The sequence below is a fragment of the Pichia membranifaciens genome, assembly GCF_001661235.1.
Source record: "Pichia membranifaciens NRRL Y-2026 unplaced genomic scaffold PICMEscaffold_2, whole genome shotgun sequence".
NCBI lineage: Eukaryota > Fungi > Ascomycota > Pichiomycetes > Pichiales > Pichiaceae > Pichia > Pichia membranifaciens.
In genome coordinates, this window is record NW_017566983.1 from 1,665,883 (window position 1) to 1,682,667 (window position 16,785).

Here is a 16,785-nt window from a genome sequence, read left to right on the forward strand (position 1 = left end):
GGAAAATTCATGTCCTCGGGACCGTTCCAAAAACGAACCGGGCCGATCGCCCGCGGGGACTTTTTTTTCGAGAATGCCGTCTTTTGCGTCTGCGGTGGACGTTTTTCACGACATGGAGAGACTTTTGAGTCATGGATTGGTCGGATGAGCACTTCTTTTAGACGCTTGATCGTGGACAAGCAACAGGTTACACGCCAGCCCACTAAGCCATAGAATAAATATGTCTACCGTGTACGTGCACCCAACCGCCGGAGCCGACGCCGCCAGTGCAACTGGCGCTGAAGGATCACCATACCAGTCTGCCGCATATGCACTATACGTCTGCCAGGCAGATGCAAAGATCTTTGTGCACAAGGACGCCACTGAGGAGTCTGATGCGGGCTACTACGAAATCTCTGCGTCTGCACTCAAGAAAGCTAAGAAGGGAGCTGAAGGATTGAAGAAGAAAGAGGAGAAGGCGAAGAAACAGGCGGAGGAGAAGGCTGCCAAGGACGCTGAAGAAAGCGCCAAGATGCTGGAAGCAATGAAGATCACAATCGCCGAGGACAAGAGCTTGCCTACAGCCAAGACGATCAAGCTTGCTAAGATCTCGAAGAACATCGACGAGAGAGTCAAGGTGCAGGGTTGGATCCACAGATTGAGAGTCCAGAAGGGTGTTGCCTTCATTGTCCTCAGAGACGGGTCTGGGTACGTCCAGTGTGTTCTTTCGGGCCCGTTGGCCAACGCGTACCAGACACAGCAGTTGACGGTCGAATCGACCGTTGCTATCTACGGTACCATTGTCAAGTTGCCAGAGGGGAAGTCTGCCCCAGGCGGTGTCGAACTGGTTGCGGACTACTACGAGGTCATTGGCCTGGCGCCAGGTGGGAAGGACTCCTTCACCAACCAGGTTGCCGAGGACGCCGACCCTTCGCTCTTGCTCGACAGAAGACACTTGACCTTGCGTGGTGAAACGCTTTCTGCAGTCATGAAGGTCCGTGCCGCCCTCTTGGCTTCCATCAGAAGAGTCTACCAGGAAGAAGGCTTGTGTGAAGTCACTCCTCCATGTATGGTCCAGACCCAGGTCGAAGGTGGTTCCACCTTGTTCAAGATGGACTACTACGGTGAAGAAGCCTACTTGACCCAGTCGTCCCAGCTATACCTCGAGACCTTGTTGCCTGCTCTCGGTGACGTCTACTGTATCCAGGAATCGTTCCGTGCTGAGAAGTCCCACACCAGAAGACACTTGTCCGAATACACACACATAGAGGCAGAACTCTCGTTCTTGACTTTTGAAGATTTGCTTACGCACATCGAGACCGTCATCACCAAGACCATCCAATACGTCTTGGAAGACCCTGTCGCAGGTCCTTTGGTCAAGCAGTTGAACCCTGGATTTGTTCCTCCTCAAATGCCATTCAAGAGAATGGAGTACGCTCATGCCATCGAGTGGTTGAACGAAAACGGCATTCCTAACGAAGAAGGACAACCTTTCAAGTTCGGTGATGACATTGCTGAAGCTGCAGAGAGAAAAATGACCGACACCATCGGTGTGCCAATCCTTTTGAACAGATTCCCAGTCGCCATAAAATCATTCTACATGAAGAAATGTGTTGACGACCCACTAGTCACCGAGTCCGTGGATGTGTTGATGCCAACTGTCGGTGAAATCACTGGTGGTTCCATGAGAATTGACGACATTGACGAGTTGTTAGCCGCCTTCAAGAGAGAAGGATTGGACCCAGCCCCTTACTACTGGTTCGTGGATCAAAGAGTCTACGGTACCTGTCCCCACGGTGGTTACGGTCTCGGTACGGAGAGAATTTTGGCATGGTTATGTAACAGATTTACCGTCAGAGACTGTTCTCTCTACCCAAGATTTACCGGTAGATGTAAGCCATGAGACCATACAAAGCCGTATAATCACACATATAGACATGGCCTTATCTAGGGCTGTATGCACCTACATTTGGCCATTTTTTCAGGAGTAATAATAATATCACAGAAACCGTGTAGCTTTACAGGATATCTTGAATGTTATCCACTTGTTCACTCTTCACATCGAGAGGCATCAAGCCCTTCTAGTCCTTCTTATCGTTCTCCCAAGACAGCGTACAATTTACTGTCTGCTTGCCTACGTAAGCGGGCCCGAAAAGGGGTACGCGTTTCATGTCTCGGAGAATCGACTACAAAGACCCGTCAATTCTCCTTTATTTAACCTTCAACATAGTGAAAATCTGACCAGCTCGGGCTTATGTTGAGTTGCCACAGATGGGACGAATAGATCGAGTAGCGAGTCATGGAAAAACGGGGAGTGGAATGAGGAAAAATGAAGAATATACCCTTACACACGATGAATTTCTAAAATACAACAATAAGTTGCAGCTACTAGGAAATGGTGGATTTGGAAGGGTTTACAAAATACATTACTCTACAGATACGAGGAAGATATACGCCATGAAAGTGATTAATATTCAGGAGGTGACGCACCGTTACATGCTGGAATCTCCGATGAAAAAGGCATCGAAACCAAACACACCAGCGAGGGATCCGGAGATGAGAAACGAACTGCGGCAGCATATCCTATGTTCGTTGTTGAATGAAGTAGAAATAATGAGAGGACTGAACCATCGAAACATTGTGTCGATATTCCACTATTACATGGAGGGTACTGTTGCGCACAAAGGAGAAACTTCTTCCTTCTCAGCCACTCCGAGGCATTACAACCACACTCTGCCAAGCCCTCGGCATCTATACATTATCATGGAATATTCAGCACACGGTTCCTTACTCAAATACATAAGGTCACAGCCTCGGCAGTGCGTTTCCGAGCTTATTAGTGCAGGTATCACGGCGCAAGTTTTAGAGGGATTGGTATACCTTGCCAATCTGAGTATTGTGCATGGTGATGTCAAAGCAGCCAACGTGTTACTGTTTCCGCATGGGGTGATCAAACTCTGCGACTTTGGTTTGAGTTTCCAGTGGGACGATGAAAATACAGAAGACTACGATGACTACCATCTCGTCAGCAAAGAAAACAGCAATAAGCAACTGCAGAAGATAGCCGCCAATGGCTCTGCATATTGGCTTGCGCCCGAAATCATACTTCACCGTATGGCGACACCCAAGTCGGATATCTGGTCACTGGGTGCAACAGTGCTGGAAATGCTGACCGGGTTCCCACCATTCAGCAACCGTGGCCCTTTAAGTGCATGCCATGCTGTGGGGAGTGGAACCAAAATAGACTATCCGCATGGAATAAGCGACGGCTGCAAACTGTTTTTAGAATCCTGCTTCCAATACAACCCGACCTTGCGATCTAGAGCCCGAACTTTGCAAAACCACCCCTGGATTAAACATGTTAAAAAAAACATACTAGAGTTCATTGAGATTAACACAGACGATGAAGAGGATGGAAGTCTTGCCGACATAGAACTGGGCCCACTACCCAATCCCCATAATGAGCAAGACATAGAGAAGAAAAACATCCTTGAGTCTTTTAAAGAGAAGGATGCAGACTTCGAGTTCAGTGATGTCGATCTCGAAGTCACCAGCTTAAACGTGAGTGACGAAAAAGCCGGAAACAAACCCTCCGATCTGGAACGTATCGACAAACTCACCCACACAGAACTCAAAAACCTGAATGTTATACACGATGATGATGGGTTTGAAATCCTCAAGACTAACTACCTCCCAACTCTCATTTCCATTTTACAAAGTAGCGCCCCGACCAACATACGCCTTGCTGAGCAGTTACTGAGGATGGGTGAAAAATTTCTACAGTCCCACCCTGACGAACTGCAACGATTCTGTCTCTCAGGAAGCTTGGTGCCACTTTCCGTTGCAAGAAGAGACGGACACCTTGCAGATAACACCGTTCGACTCGTCCAACAACTGGTTTGGGATGGTTTCCAGTCACGCGGCCGGGAATGGTTGCTTGCTGCAGGATTTGAAACGGAGCTGTGAGCATGAAAATTTTCTTATCGCGTGAACGGTAAAGCTCGTACAGTCCAATCTATATTGCTTTCCTGCACGGCCGCCCGATAAACTTGGATCGGTCCGAAGATCGTGGCTACGTGCTTCGACTGTAACTTAGACTACCCATACCGGACAGTGGCGATGACATCTTTTTCAAGGCGATGCTCGTCAGCTGCAAGCAGCCACGAAGATAAGCCAAATTTGGAGATGTTGATGCACAAAGTACAAAGATCGACCTCTCACCATCACAAGAAATGTTTGAAAAAGAAAGGCAAGCGATTACACTTGAAGGATTTCCCTGTTAATATTTTAGATAACATCTGCAGTAATGTATCGATCCAAGACATTGTGTCGCTCAGTATGACGTGTTCGGTCCTTAAAAAGAAAGTGGAGCCAAATATATACAAACATGTGAGGATAATGGATCTTGACTATATTGCTGACGAAGAGGAATTGATAATTCAGAAGCATTTTGGAAATTTCAAAGACGAGGCTTTGGAGACTGAAAGTTGGTGGGTTTACCACAATATGTCAAGTATTGTCGATGCAAAAAGCGTTTTGCTTTTGGTTTATAATGTTTTGACCAACCCCTCTCATGGGAAGTACATCAAGACGATTGAGATCAATCTTGCTTTGAAACCATCGCCTTGGAAACGGTCGAAGGATAGCAAAGCGAGCGAAGATGAGCTGATTTGGAATAGTACAATAGATTATTTTCTTTCCCCTGAGGAATTAGGTTACATTGCGCACCAGCTGTCGTTCATCAACTCCAAAATGACGATGTTTGACTGTCTCTTGCTCTTGTTAGATTACACGCCTAATCTAGAAAACTTGATTGTATCCAAGTTCTCGCTGCGCTATGTTTCCAGATTGTTACTCAAGACGCCTAACTTGAGACAGTTGAAAATAATGGTTTATGAGAATGATGATTTCATGGAATTGCCTTTGAAACACCTGACTAAGTTGACAAAATTGAGACTGAAGTTCCAAGAAAACACAGAAAATGTACTTGAAAAAATTGCATGTAATTTCAGTGATTATGATGTTCTATCCAGGTTGGAAGTTTTACAGTTGAAATTCGATAAAACAGATTTCAATCATCTTTCTGCACCAACATGGTTTTCGTTCTTCACGCCCTTGCTGAAGAAAAAAGATGGGAAGCAACAATACGTTTTTTCTTCTCTTAAAAAACTTGAATTGAAAGATTGTTTTTTTGGTCCGGATCAAAGCGAGTTGGTTTCGAACCTGGTCAAACTGATTCCTTTCCAGCAGATCGAATGGTTAAGCTTACAAATTTACGAATATTCTCATAAAGGAATCAAGCACGCGGATTGCAGCACGAATGATGAGCTGAACTACAAGAATACGGTTCTTTCGTGTCTGTCTCCACATATGCTCAACATACACGATATTCGTATCAACCCAACGAAAAATTGCAAGGATTGTCAAATTGAGTCTGTTCTGAGCTTTTTGCAAGAACATCATAAATTGAAAAACATATGGTTATCTACAGACTCGTTAAATAAGGATAATTACAAGAAGCTTTTAAGCATCCTCGCAGGCCACAAGAGTTTGCAAAGATTGGCCTTTTTTGACGAGTTTATAAACAGCAAGCTAATCAACAATTTAAAAAACTGGTTTATTTTTGAACACGGTATTAGGGACTTTGACATCTTCAAATTTTACGAGTCGGAAGTGCTCAGACAGGATATTGATCCGCTTTTCGATTGTTACAGAATAGATGAGTTCAAGAATTTTAACGAAAGAGAAAGTGATCTGCTAGCTCTTTTCTGGCAGCAGTTCTTAAATGAATTTGGGTTGATCTCGTTAATGGGAAAAGGTGACGGTGGCACATCAGAGCTTAAGTTATTCGGCTATAATTTTAAAGTCGATCGGTTTAGGAAGGTTATTTTATTATATATATCGAAAGAGGTTGGATATGTGGACCTTGTGTATTATTGACACGGGTTAATGTTACATTATTAGCATGATTTTCCTTTTTTTCATGTAAAAGTAAATAGTGTTTTTCATTTTATCTATTTACGTTGCAAAAGTTAATTTGACTTCCGTGAAAGGGATCTATTTACATGTCGGGGAACGAAGAGAGTCGCATTTTAATCATGTTTTTCCTTGTGCAACTTACTGTCGCCTTTTTCCATCCCATTATTGGTCTTCTCCTCAGCTTTAACAGCAGGAACAGAAGTTCCTGTAACGAGCTGTTTTAATTTGTCGATATCCTCTTTCATTAACTTAGCCTTGGCTTTTGTTTTCCAACCAAAACCCAACTCTTTACGCATTTGCATTTCTTTGTTCTTTCTTTCCCTTATAAGGTCTCCGTAAACTTCATCTATCTTCTTGGCACTTTCGACTTTCTCAATAGAGTCATTACTGAATAATAAATCGAAAACACGACCATCTCCCCAAAAGAATCCCTTTCTATCGACTATAAATGGGATTTTGTTACCTTCCTCTCTCAAAAAGAAAAAAAACGAAGAATCGTTGGTTCCATAAAATCCTTTGCCACTGTAAACCTTGGCAGTGATACTTTTCTGGAGTACTCCCAGAGGAAAAGTATGAACAGGGGTTGGACGATTTGGTAAAAGGGGATGGGTGGTAAATCTAACGAAGGCTTGACCGTCAGGTCTGGAAGCGCCTGTAGAACTCACTGGTGGCAAGTACCAAATTCTTCTGATCAATCTAGATGGGGCAAGTATAAAGGCAAGACCTGCAAGCAATGGCATTGATGCTAGGGTTGTGACTATTGCGAGATGCATTACCAATTGAATAGTCAATTGAGTTTCATTCATTTTCATTTCGTTACCTTCATACATCCCCCATGCAAGGCCATATCCAATATTAAATGCATTTAGTCCGTAGAGAATGAATAACATAGCAAATGCATAACAGAAGACAAAATATAATTTGTGGGGTTCAGCTTCGTATATAAGTTCTGGTTCTGTCTTCTTAGTCAAAGCATCGTAAAGTCTCGCTAATGGATATTTGTTTGGAGCAGGCACACCAGGACGTGGAAGCAAAGTTGGAACAGCTTCTTTTTCAAAATTCAGAGAGGCTGGGAATCTTGATTTTAAGTCGTTCTCTTGATTTGTTTCACCTGGTATACGTCTAGAAATAACTTGCTTCTTTTCGAAAACTTCGGCCGGAATCTCAGTCCCTTGGTGAGGAACTAAAATATCTTTACCATCATTTTTTCTCAAATCTTTAGACTCTTTATTGTTATGGAATTGAGATCTAAAGAATAGCGTTTTAGATGATGTTGAAAAAAAAACGTTGGACAATCTTGGTGAAAATAATGATGATTTCATGGACGCCATGAAAAGTGACGTCCTTACACCTCCAAATGGTCTAATAATAGGCAGTAGCATGACAATGTTAGCCAGCAGCTTTACTTTATCAGCACCCTTTCTTTCTCAACGTCAAGGCTGATAGGATGTAGCTGGGAAGATTTTCTTAGCTCAACATGAATGTCATAAATAATTGAGCGACTGCGAGTCAATATGGTAACATATTTTGAAACTTTTTTTACATCTTTTAGATTTTAGTTCTCCGAGCCCTTTATTTCCCTAATGGATGCTTTTGTTACATTGTAAGTCAACAAACTTGTAATGATGATGAAAGACAGAAAACAGTCAAAGGCACCAAAAAAAAAATACAATTCCTACAAGGTTTCGGATCGTCGTATGGCGGCTGCATTCCGCCCCAACAAATATCTACACAGTGAGCAAACAGCTATCATAGATCCAAATTTGGAAAGGATAAAGACCACAAAGAAAGACAATGATGGTAATGGCGAACTGAGCAAAACGGCAGTGACAAGGCATGATCCTAAAACCGGTAGAATTTGGCATGATAAGACACTTATTGAATGGGATCCAAGCCATTACCGACTTTTTGTGGGAAATATTGGGAACGATGTAGATGAGGATCTTCTAGTGAGCACTTTCATTGAATATCCTTCCCTCTCTAAAGTCAAAGTTCCCCGTGATGATGTGAAAGGTGAAAATAAGGGATTTGCGTTTATCAGTTTTGCCGACGCAGATGACTATTTGAGATGTTACCGAGAAAAGAACGGGAAATATATTGGAAGCAAACCTGTCAGCTTGGAAAGAGCAAAGACCGAGATCGGTGATATAGTTGCAATCAACAACAAAAGGCAAAACAAAAATTATAAGAAAGGAAGACGATAGTTGGTTGGGCATCCATTATGTAAAATCTGAGCTTTAAGATCAACTGCAAGGCACAAAATTTGTTAATTGCCACTTTTTGGATTAACTTCGTTATTAAAGAAGTAGTTACAATTTTTTTAAAGATACACGGAAGAAGTTTTTATTAGGTAAGGGAAGGAGATGGAAAAAGCTGAAACGTTAAAATTAGATTACAACAGCGACAAAAAGGTGGAGAAACTTTTCTACTCCTATTCGTCCATGGAAAACATTTTGTTCCAATCCCAAAAGATTTTGTCATTTAGTCCAAGCGGTTTAGGTTGGATTTCAGTGTTAATGCTTTGTATTATCTCAAAAAACTCGTTATCTGCATTGACAAAACTGTCAAACGGAGACGATGGACTCAAATGTATGTTGTTGGTGTCACCCATGTACATAGTTGATTGATCTTGGGGTATAATAGGTATGTTATCGGAGACGGGTACCTGTCCAGAAGATAAGCTGAATGGATTGGCAGGTTGAGATGTGTTACCTTCAGAAGTACCATCATTTGTAATTTTAAAATACTTTAGAAGTAGCGTGATATTATTACTTGCATCTTTCATAACACTTGTTGCTGTTGAACCATAACGCGTGTTGATATCTTTGATTTCATTTATTGTGCTCAATATCGATTGAATGTCAACACTGTATTCTCGGTAAAGGATGTCGACTAAAACATTGTACTGTTCGCTTTCCTTGTCCTTTACACCATGTTTGATCAAGGTGAAGCCAAGCAATAGTAACATCAATGCATTGTAAGCATAAAAGAGGTCATAGTACAATAATCCGTTGAAATCAACACCACATGAGGAGGCTTTGATCAACTCGACAAGATCCATCGAGGACTTGATTCCCATGGACAAGAACTTTATAATCTCTTCGTTCGAATCACTTGATTTCTTGGGCCTTAGTGAGTAAGCTATTAGATATGGCACCGTTAAAGACAAGACACAATGATAATATTGCATGTGTAGTTTTATAATACAACGTCTACCGTTTGGAGCCACGAAATCCTTTACCTCAGGGCTTAGACTCTCCTTCCAGTTTGTCAAGTCTTTGTTAATCTGTAACACTTCAATAAAATTTTGTGAACACCAAGGATTTTTACTTTTGATAAGATATTCCCTGTTTTTGAGAATGGCAAACATGATTTTGAATAGTTTGATACCGTCCCAATAGGAGCACTTGAACAATTCGTCGTCAATAAAGTCCAACTTGGGAGGCTCTAGGTCAACTTCATAAAGTGAAATGTTGGGTAAACGGCCCAGAATGGCACAGTTGTTCATGTGCAAACGGAAGCAAGACCACCACACTATCTTTGTGTCTTCCTGCTCTACCTTGGACAGCTTCGAAACGGGGAACTGTCGGTGGAAGCCTAGCCCGACACACTTGATGCAACTGTTGGCCATCAAATGCCAAGCCACGTTTCTATTTTTAATGGTTGAGTGAAACAAGCTTGTCAAGTAGAGCATTCTGATCGTATTGAGGTCATTTGAGAAGAAACAGCCAGACAAACATAGATGTATAGCATTCAAGTAGTCGTCTATGACATAATCTGAAACAAGGTCCTCTGCGGCAATCTCGGTCTCGCTTTGTGGCTGTAACAGGAAACTCTTGCGGCCAAGAATCCATACTAGGTAGATGACACAGATCTCCTCGTTGGTGAAATTCGATTTGGTGATGTCGGCGTTCTTCGAATCCAAGAGCTTGAAGAACTCGCTTTGTCTACTCCGGAAGTGGTTTTCACGGAAAAGAAAGTATCGCTCGTGAATGCGCCTGAAGAAGATGTTGGTGTAGAACTCACACTCGTGCCTCGGAATGTCGTCTAGAAATAGGAACTTCTCAATGTCATTACCATTAATGACGTACGAAGGGTGGAACGTGATGTGGTTCCGCTGTCTGGTGATCGAGGTGAGCGAGTTGTTGTGATCGAGGGGAGGAACTTCTGTGTGTGAGTGGCGTTTTTCCACCTCCAGCAACGCTGTAAACAACCTCTCGGCGCCTCCAAGACCTATGAGGAGCTGACTGAGCTGTGTCACGGGCTTATTCTTTTCCACAGCTTCGTCCTTTGCTGTCTCGTCCTTGACCTCCTTTTTGACTGTCACGTCTCCCTCCGCTGACGCCATCGCTGCCTTCTCCAGAGCCATGTACTTGTTGCCATTGGTGCCGTTCGCACTGTTCGTGAGGCTCCTCAAGGCGTCGATCTGGCTTGCTATCTTCTGCACCATCGAGCCGTGCTCCTCTGCCGTGGCGGGGGACACCGTCGAGGGAACAGACGCCGTCTCCGCCGTGGAGCCCGACGTCAGCGTGTCGTCGTGCAGAACGTGCGGCAGCAACGACTCCTCCTCCTCCTCCTCCTTAGGCAGCTTCACGTACAACACCTTGGCGATATTTTCAATATCCCCGTACTTGTTGGGATCGCACTCGGGGAACATGGCCTTCACGATCTTGGTCAAGCATTTCAACTGCACCAAAGAGCTCTCGCTCACGGAGAAGAACGTCCGCTTCTTGCGCACAATGGTTGTCTTGCACAACGACCCGGTCTTCTTGCACTGTTCACACGGCGCCACGTTATCAAACAACCTCTTTCCTTGGTCGTCGTACCGTTTGCATGCTCTTTTCCGTTGCTTGCATCGATCGCAGCTGTACGCTGCCCTTTTCCGCTGCTTCAGCTGATCAAGCGACATCTCTGGCTGCCGGTCCGTCCCTTCTGCTCTTGTTGGCTCTCCAACCCGCCAAGCCTCCACCACCTGTCTACCTGCATCCGTTCCTGAAGCACTATCGCAGTGTAGCCGGTGCAGTAATAGCCGGCGCTGTCTGTGTGGAGAATCCTACTTCCGCTCCTCCCACGATTACATTTATTTTTTTCTTGTTTCCCATTTCCCAGCCATTGATAATATTTTGTGTGTCATTATTAATGTTATAAAAGCTTAATGTACATAATTCCTGTTTGTGTGCTATATAGGGGTGTTGCCGGGCTTGCTTACAACTCGTCCTTGGCAGGAATCTCCTTGTGCTCCTCCGGATGGAGAGAGAGGCCGTCGTGGATGAGCGAGTTGGACTTGGTTCTGAAAAGCTTCTCATCGACACCGCTTCCAATCTCCGAGGCCCAACCCTTGGCCCGCTCGAAGCCGTTCGAGGCGCTCTGGTAGTCGTTGTAGGCCCGGTAGATGTCCTCCTTGGACGTCTCCACGAACGGACCGTACTGCACGATCGGCTGGTCCAAGGCCTTGCCCGAGATGACGACGAAGTTGGCCTCCTTGGCAGAGCCAGCAGGCACAGAGCCCTTGATGCCGTCTCCGTCCCTGTTGAAGAAGACGGTGTTGTGCTCCTGGACGGCCTCCTTGCCCTTCTTGGTCTCGAGCTCTAACTCGCCGCCCAAGAGGTACAGGAACCCGTTGAAGTCCGGGTCCAGGTACTGCTCGAACTCTCCGCCGGGCTGCACGGTGAACCAGTAGTAGCTCATCGGGGTGTACGCGAGCTCCTTCACGGACTCGACGCCGTACGACTTCCCGGAGATCACCTTGACCTGCACCTTGTCGTTGGCGCGCACCACCGGGATCTCCTCCGCCCTCAAGTCTCTGTACCTGGGCTTCGAGCCCTTCAACTCCTTAGGCAAGTCCACCCACAACTGCATGCCCTCGACGTTGCTTCCGTCCTCCGAGTATGGCATCTCCGAGTGGCAGATACCCTTCCCGGCAGTCATGAACTGCAAGTCGCCCGGTCTCAACACTCCGGAGTTGCCCGTGAAGTCCTCGTGTAGCATGTAGTTCTTCATGAGGAGCGTCACCGTCTCCTGGCCTCTGTGCGGGTGGTCCGGGAACCCAGCCTCCGGCGCCACGTTGAAGTGGTCAAGCAGGAGGAACGGCGTGAAGTTTCTCATCCCTGTCACACCGATGGATCTTCTCACCTTGGCTCCGACACCTTCTGCACGTTCGCTTGCATAGAGCACTTTCAAAATCGATCTTAGTGATACCATTTCTTTTGCTTGTTCTGACATGTATCGCTGTATCTTTTCGCTTTCTGTGAAACTCCGATCTAGTTTCTCGTCTGTGTCTAGCAACCTAAACTAATAGCACACACCACCACACACTTTGTCTCCGAAACACACTTCTTCCATCTACGAGGGACCCTGGCTCCCCTTTTATACTCCCAGAACCTGGCCAATCGTGGCAACCACATTATAAATGCTTATGTCATGGCCACCGCCCCATTATGTCAGCATTACCCGAGTCTGACTAAGATGATGAATAAGGGATAAGTAAGGCCTTCCGGCCCGCTTTTAGGCCGCCGGCCGCGGGTGTGCACAGAAAGCAGCTTTGGTGGTGAGTGCACACAAACGGGCGCCGTCCAGCGCGGCCAACGAAAAATACCACGGTCACTCCACGACTCGCTGCGATCAGGCCGGATCCACCACAGTGGCCGACGCGCCCCACTGTGGGATGCCCACACAACTTGTCTGCCGCTGCGCCAGCCCCCCGGACATTAGCCTTCGGATGTAGGTGAAGAAGAAAAGGGCATAAGACCGTGGAGAAGCCCGAGGAGTCTACGGAAGGGCAGTGAAACAACGTCTGCGACAGAGCTCCTCTGCAGCAGTGCAGTTCCCGTGTGCGGAGCTCCCACGATGACAGCGGTAAGAAAACGGGTTGTTGTAGCCATCGTTAGTCATGCCAAGATGGCTGAATCACCGACCGGTCTTTGGAACAACGAAAACGCTGGAAGCCTCGAGAAAGCGGAGAGGCATTGGAAACCGTGTGTTGATTACTACAGGTGTAAGAGATGGCTGTAAAGAGCTAGAAATGTCCCTGGTTTGGCGGATCTAGGCCTCCACGATCTGGGTGAGGACCTGCTCGAACTGCTCCACAAGAACAGCGTTCTCGGCAGCAGTGCCGATGGAGAGCCGGAGACACCCAGTACACCCGAGCTCCTTGCCTCTAAACCGGACGACGATCTTCCTCTGCGTGGCGAGCGTGAGGTAGAGCTTGTTGGCAACGTCGTTGTCCGGCTGCAGGTCCTTGTTGAGGATCTCAATGAGAATGAAGTTCGAGTCGAGCCCGCCACGGTTTCTCCCAACGTACTTCAGACTCAAGAGCTTGTCCAACACAAGGCCTCTCTGTTCGACAATCTTGCCGATCTTCACTCTCGCGTCCGCCAAGCTCGCAGGCCTGGTGGCTCTGATGGCGACATCGCTGGTCAAGTTGCTGATGTTGTATGGGTACTTTATTGCGTTCAGCAGCCGGGAGATCTCCCTGTTGGCGTAGGTTATCCCCAGTCTGATCCCAGCCAACGCAAACGCCTTCGACAAGGTCTGTAGAACAACAAGATTTGGGTGCTCGTTGACCAATGTGCTGATGGAGCTGCCAACAGGCGCAAAGTCGACGTATGCCTCGTCGACAACAACCAGCACGTTCAGAGAGTTCTCTTCGACGCCCTGGAGCAACTCCAGCAACAGCTTCTCGTCGACCATCTTCGCAGTAGGGTTTCCGGGAGAGGTGATGTACACCAACTTGATTGTGCTGTCGGTCTTCAACGCAGATAGGATGTTCTGAGGAACAATGTTGAAAGTCTCTAACTCTAGCGGAACTTTCACAATGTCGACGTTGTTGACAACACCGCAGATCGAGTACATGCCGTATGTTGGAGGACATATCATCATCTTCTCCTTTCCAGGCTCGACGAAGCCTCTCATCAACGCATCGATCGACTCGTCAGAACCAACACCAAGGCAGAGGTTTTCAACCTGCAATTTCTTGGATTCCTCCACATCCGAACGTTCGCTATTTCTGAATGCGCAAAGCTGACTCTTCAAAACCCCCTGGTGTGGATCAGGGTATCTGTTCAAGTCCAATTGCCTTTCCGCTTCGCTCATGTCAACAAAAGAGGGACCGTGGGTGTTCTCGTTGGCGTCCAACAAGATACCTTCGTTGAAATCATCTCTCGCACAACGGTATGGCTCCAAAGAGAGGATGTTGGATCTCGCAATTTTGCTGATGTCAAAAGGCATGGTTGTGGATTAACTTGACAAAAACTCCTCCTCCCTCTTGCTTCCCATAAACAGCCAGGGATAACTGATAATGCAACAAGCTAAGATAGCCAGTTTTCTAACGGTTTTTGGCAGACGCTCCTTTTCGAGGTAAAAAAGACTCACCGCGGAAATCCAAGAGTCACATTCTCTCCTATCGGCTGTTTCTAGAATGACAAAACTAACTCACCCGGAGATACAAGGGTACAGGATAGTAGACGTTGTTGATTATAGATTAGTTTATATTATTTCTAGGAGCCGTTAGCGCTAGACACTGGCTCGGCAATTGGTTCGGTGGAAGCAGTAGAAGACTCCTCAAAACACGTCGAATGTGTTAAGTCATATTTCTTCATCCTCATTCTCCGTCTCCTGTTGATGAAGCCTAAACTGCTCGACGACTGGTACCTTGCAGAAGATAAGTCCTCGTCGCCTGGGGAATCTTCTTCAACCAAGCTATCGTTTCCTAGGTACAAGACTTTCATAATGTTCCCGAAACTCACTACTAGGGATTTATGGCCAAACTTGCTGACCGGACCTAACTTTTTTATCAGTAGTCCTGAATCTGATCCATCGGGAATTTCGTAGAAACGTACTTGCCCATCCGCCGACATTGTCCAACCTTCCCACTTATCACTCAATCTATGAGTGTGGGTTGTTTGGGCGGTATTCGTAACCCGATTGAAAATGCTCGAGTTTTCAATGATAGGACTCACCTTCTCTTCCGTCTCGATGTTATCACCTTCAGTTTCATCGATTTTCTGAGGTTCACTGGTATTATTAGCTGTTTTCCTTTGTCTTAAGCCAATTCCACTTTCAAACAGACTGTTCAAGATACCGCTTTTCGTTTTCTCATCCGGCTTACCTGAACCGGTAACAGAAACGGAAGAGGTCGCTATGACTTCGCTGTTTTCCTTTCTACGAACACCCATCAATATATTCATGTCAGTAGGACACCAGCCTTCGACATTGCCCAATACATGCTGATGTTCAGTGACGCTTGCAAAACCAAGACATCTGGTCTCTCGAGAATCTCTCTCGACTCTCAAACAAATGTTGTTTTTCGCTCTATTGTCGATTGAAAATGTGTGCATAATTAGAGAGCTGCCCTCTAATCCAGTGTATGCTACGCTGAAAGATGCAACAGAAGCACAACCACAAAATCTGCAATGCGAAGGCTCTGGGTGGAAAACTCTAAAAGTGCTAGCTTTGAACTGGAAGATTTGCCACTCTTTCAATACCGTACCCGACTGAACATCAATCAGTTGACATTTAGATCCAAATGCCCTGACAATCATCCCAACAAAGGGGACAGTTTCCATCACTATACCTTGTAGATCATTCAAGCTTTCATCCACAAAGCCGACCCGCTTGTCAGTGTTAGATGTAGCAGCAAAACTCTTCGCTGCTGGCAATACAGATGGAGAGGTAGAGTAGTTGAACTCTGGGTATTTCAGTAATACCGCAGGTGTGATTAGACTTATACCCTTGTTGTAATTACTGGTGTCAATTTTCACCGGTCTACTTCTCCACTTATTATTAATGACCGTAGAGACAACCAACTCTCCGTTTTCTTTCACGCCCACAATTCTATCATTGACTCTTGGCGAGATTAACTTTTTAGCACAAAGCAATGGACTATCACTGAGAACAGCCCTATCGTATTTTCCAGTGGAACACTCTATTGAAATAATTGCGCCATTCTTTAATACAATTATGAACTCCATATTGGATGCATCCTTTGTGGTGATGTTCTGGTCAAAATTTGAGTCCAGCGACAGCCTTCTGCCCGAGCTTAGATCTGTGTTAGTTTCTGCGGAAGAAGTTGGTGGTGGATGACGTGAACTTAAAGTACTGTGTGTTGGTGTGTGCTCCTTTGTTTGTCTTGATACCCTGCTGATCAACTTTCTTCGTCCATTACTGATTTGAGTTCTCTTACGGAAAAATGAAACCAGTGGAGTATCATTGGCCAATTCTTCAAACAAAATTGTCCATACCCAAGACATTGATGATCGAGACCAACATTTGACTTCTCCCGATCTGCTGAAAACGGTTATCGCTGAACCAGAATCGGACATTTCAACATGAGTTATCGGTAAAAATTTTGCTGAGATCGGTAGTTGTGTTGGAATCGGTATTGGGTGATTTAGTGGCGACCACACCAAAACCTTGTGATCAATGCCGACGGATACAATGAATGGGCATGAAGATGTACATAATTTCACTATGTCAAGCACATGACCTTGTATCAAATCCTTAGACTGGAAACACTGTAAACTAGAAGAGAAAGAGTCCCTATACTTGTGGGGCGAATTATTCGATTCTGAAGCGGTAAATGATTTTGAATACTCATAATTCTGCTCACTATCAATAAGCAATCTTAACATCAAAGATAGAGTAGATACTGCAAATATCAAAAATGAAATGAACTCAAGAAAATAATATACATCAAAAGTGGAAGATATTGTAGTCGGGTGATAGTACTGAGCGAAAGCTAGTTCAGTATTATTTGAAAGGAGGACAGGATTCGAGATCTCCAATGAAATTTTCTCTATACCTTTGTTTAGAGTTAGTAGTTCATAAACA

General features: G+C 45.3%; 9 protein-coding genes across 9 annotated transcripts; 4 read left to right on the forward strand and 5 right to left on the reverse strand.

Moving 5' to 3' along the window:
- The first annotated feature begins 173 nt into the window (after positions 1 to 173).
- On the forward strand, positions 174 to 2,057 carry PICMEDRAFT_15691 (hypothetical protein). The gene has a single exon (XM_019160923.1). The coding sequence runs from the start codon at positions 221 to 223 to the stop codon at positions 1,880 to 1,882; it is 1,662 nt and encodes a 553-aa protein (XP_019018907.1). The 5' UTR covers positions 174 to 220; the 3' UTR covers positions 1,883 to 2,057.
- A 487-nt stretch (positions 2,058 to 2,544) lies between these two features.
- PICMEDRAFT_27004 (hypothetical protein) lies at positions 2,545 to 3,333 on the forward strand (the record flags this gene model as incomplete). The annotated part of the gene is made up of 2 exons (XM_019162472.1): positions 2,545 to 2,621; positions 2,697 to 3,333. Coding segments are annotated over 2 exons (714 nt in total), but the record flags the coding sequence as incomplete, so codon positions are not given.
- Positions 3,334 to 4,098: 765 nt separating this feature from the next.
- PICMEDRAFT_71828 (hypothetical protein) lies at positions 4,099 to 5,919 on the forward strand (the record flags this gene model as incomplete). The annotated part of the gene is made up of 1 exon (XM_019164019.1): positions 4,099 to 5,919. The coding sequence occupies one exon, from the start codon at positions 4,099 to 4,101 to the stop codon at positions 5,917 to 5,919; it is 1,821 nt and encodes a 606-aa protein (XP_019018909.1).
- A 266-nt stretch (positions 5,920 to 6,185) lies between these two features.
- Positions 6,186 to 7,088, reverse strand: PICMEDRAFT_26639 (hypothetical protein; the record flags this gene model as incomplete). The annotated part of the gene is made up of 2 exons (XM_019162455.1): positions 6,186 to 6,586; positions 6,620 to 7,088. Coding segments are annotated over 2 exons (870 nt in total), but the record flags the coding sequence as incomplete, so codon positions are not given.
- A 384-nt stretch (positions 7,089 to 7,472) lies between these two features.
- Positions 7,473 to 8,162, forward strand: PICMEDRAFT_10752 (hypothetical protein; the record flags this gene model as incomplete). The annotated part of the gene is made up of 3 exons (XM_019159711.1): positions 7,473 to 7,475; positions 7,511 to 7,561; positions 7,605 to 8,162. 3 exons carry the CDS (start codon positions 7,473 to 7,475, stop codon positions 8,160 to 8,162), a joined length of 612 nt encoding a protein of 203 aa, XP_019018911.1.
- A 227-nt stretch (positions 8,163 to 8,389) lies between these two features.
- PICMEDRAFT_71831 (hypothetical protein) lies at positions 8,390 to 10,867 on the reverse strand (the record flags this gene model as incomplete). The annotated part of the gene is made up of 1 exon (XM_019164020.1): positions 8,390 to 10,867. One exon carries the CDS (start codon positions 10,865 to 10,867, stop codon positions 8,390 to 8,392), a length of 2,478 nt encoding a protein of 825 aa, XP_019018912.1.
- Positions 10,868 to 11,163: 296 nt separating this feature from the next.
- PICMEDRAFT_71832 (hypothetical protein) lies at positions 11,164 to 12,159 on the reverse strand (the record flags this gene model as incomplete). Its single annotated transcript, XM_019164021.1, has 1 exon — positions 11,164 to 12,159. One exon carries the CDS (start codon positions 12,157 to 12,159, stop codon positions 11,164 to 11,166), a length of 996 nt encoding a protein of 331 aa, XP_019018913.1.
- An 840-nt stretch (positions 12,160 to 12,999) lies between these two features.
- PICMEDRAFT_71833 (hypothetical protein) lies at positions 13,000 to 14,184 on the reverse strand (the record flags this gene model as incomplete). Its single annotated transcript, XM_019164022.1, has 1 exon — positions 13,000 to 14,184. The coding sequence occupies one exon, from the start codon at positions 14,182 to 14,184 to the stop codon at positions 13,000 to 13,002; it is 1,185 nt and encodes a 394-aa protein (XP_019018914.1).
- Positions 14,185 to 14,513: 329 nt separating this feature from the next.
- On the reverse strand, positions 14,514 to 16,646 carry PICMEDRAFT_21435 (hypothetical protein; the record flags this gene model as incomplete). Its single annotated transcript, XM_019162202.1, has 2 exons — positions 14,514 to 14,960; positions 15,102 to 16,646. Coding segments are annotated over 2 exons (1,992 nt in total), but the record flags the coding sequence as incomplete, so codon positions are not given.
- Between the last annotated feature and the right edge of the window lie 139 nt (positions 16,647 to 16,785).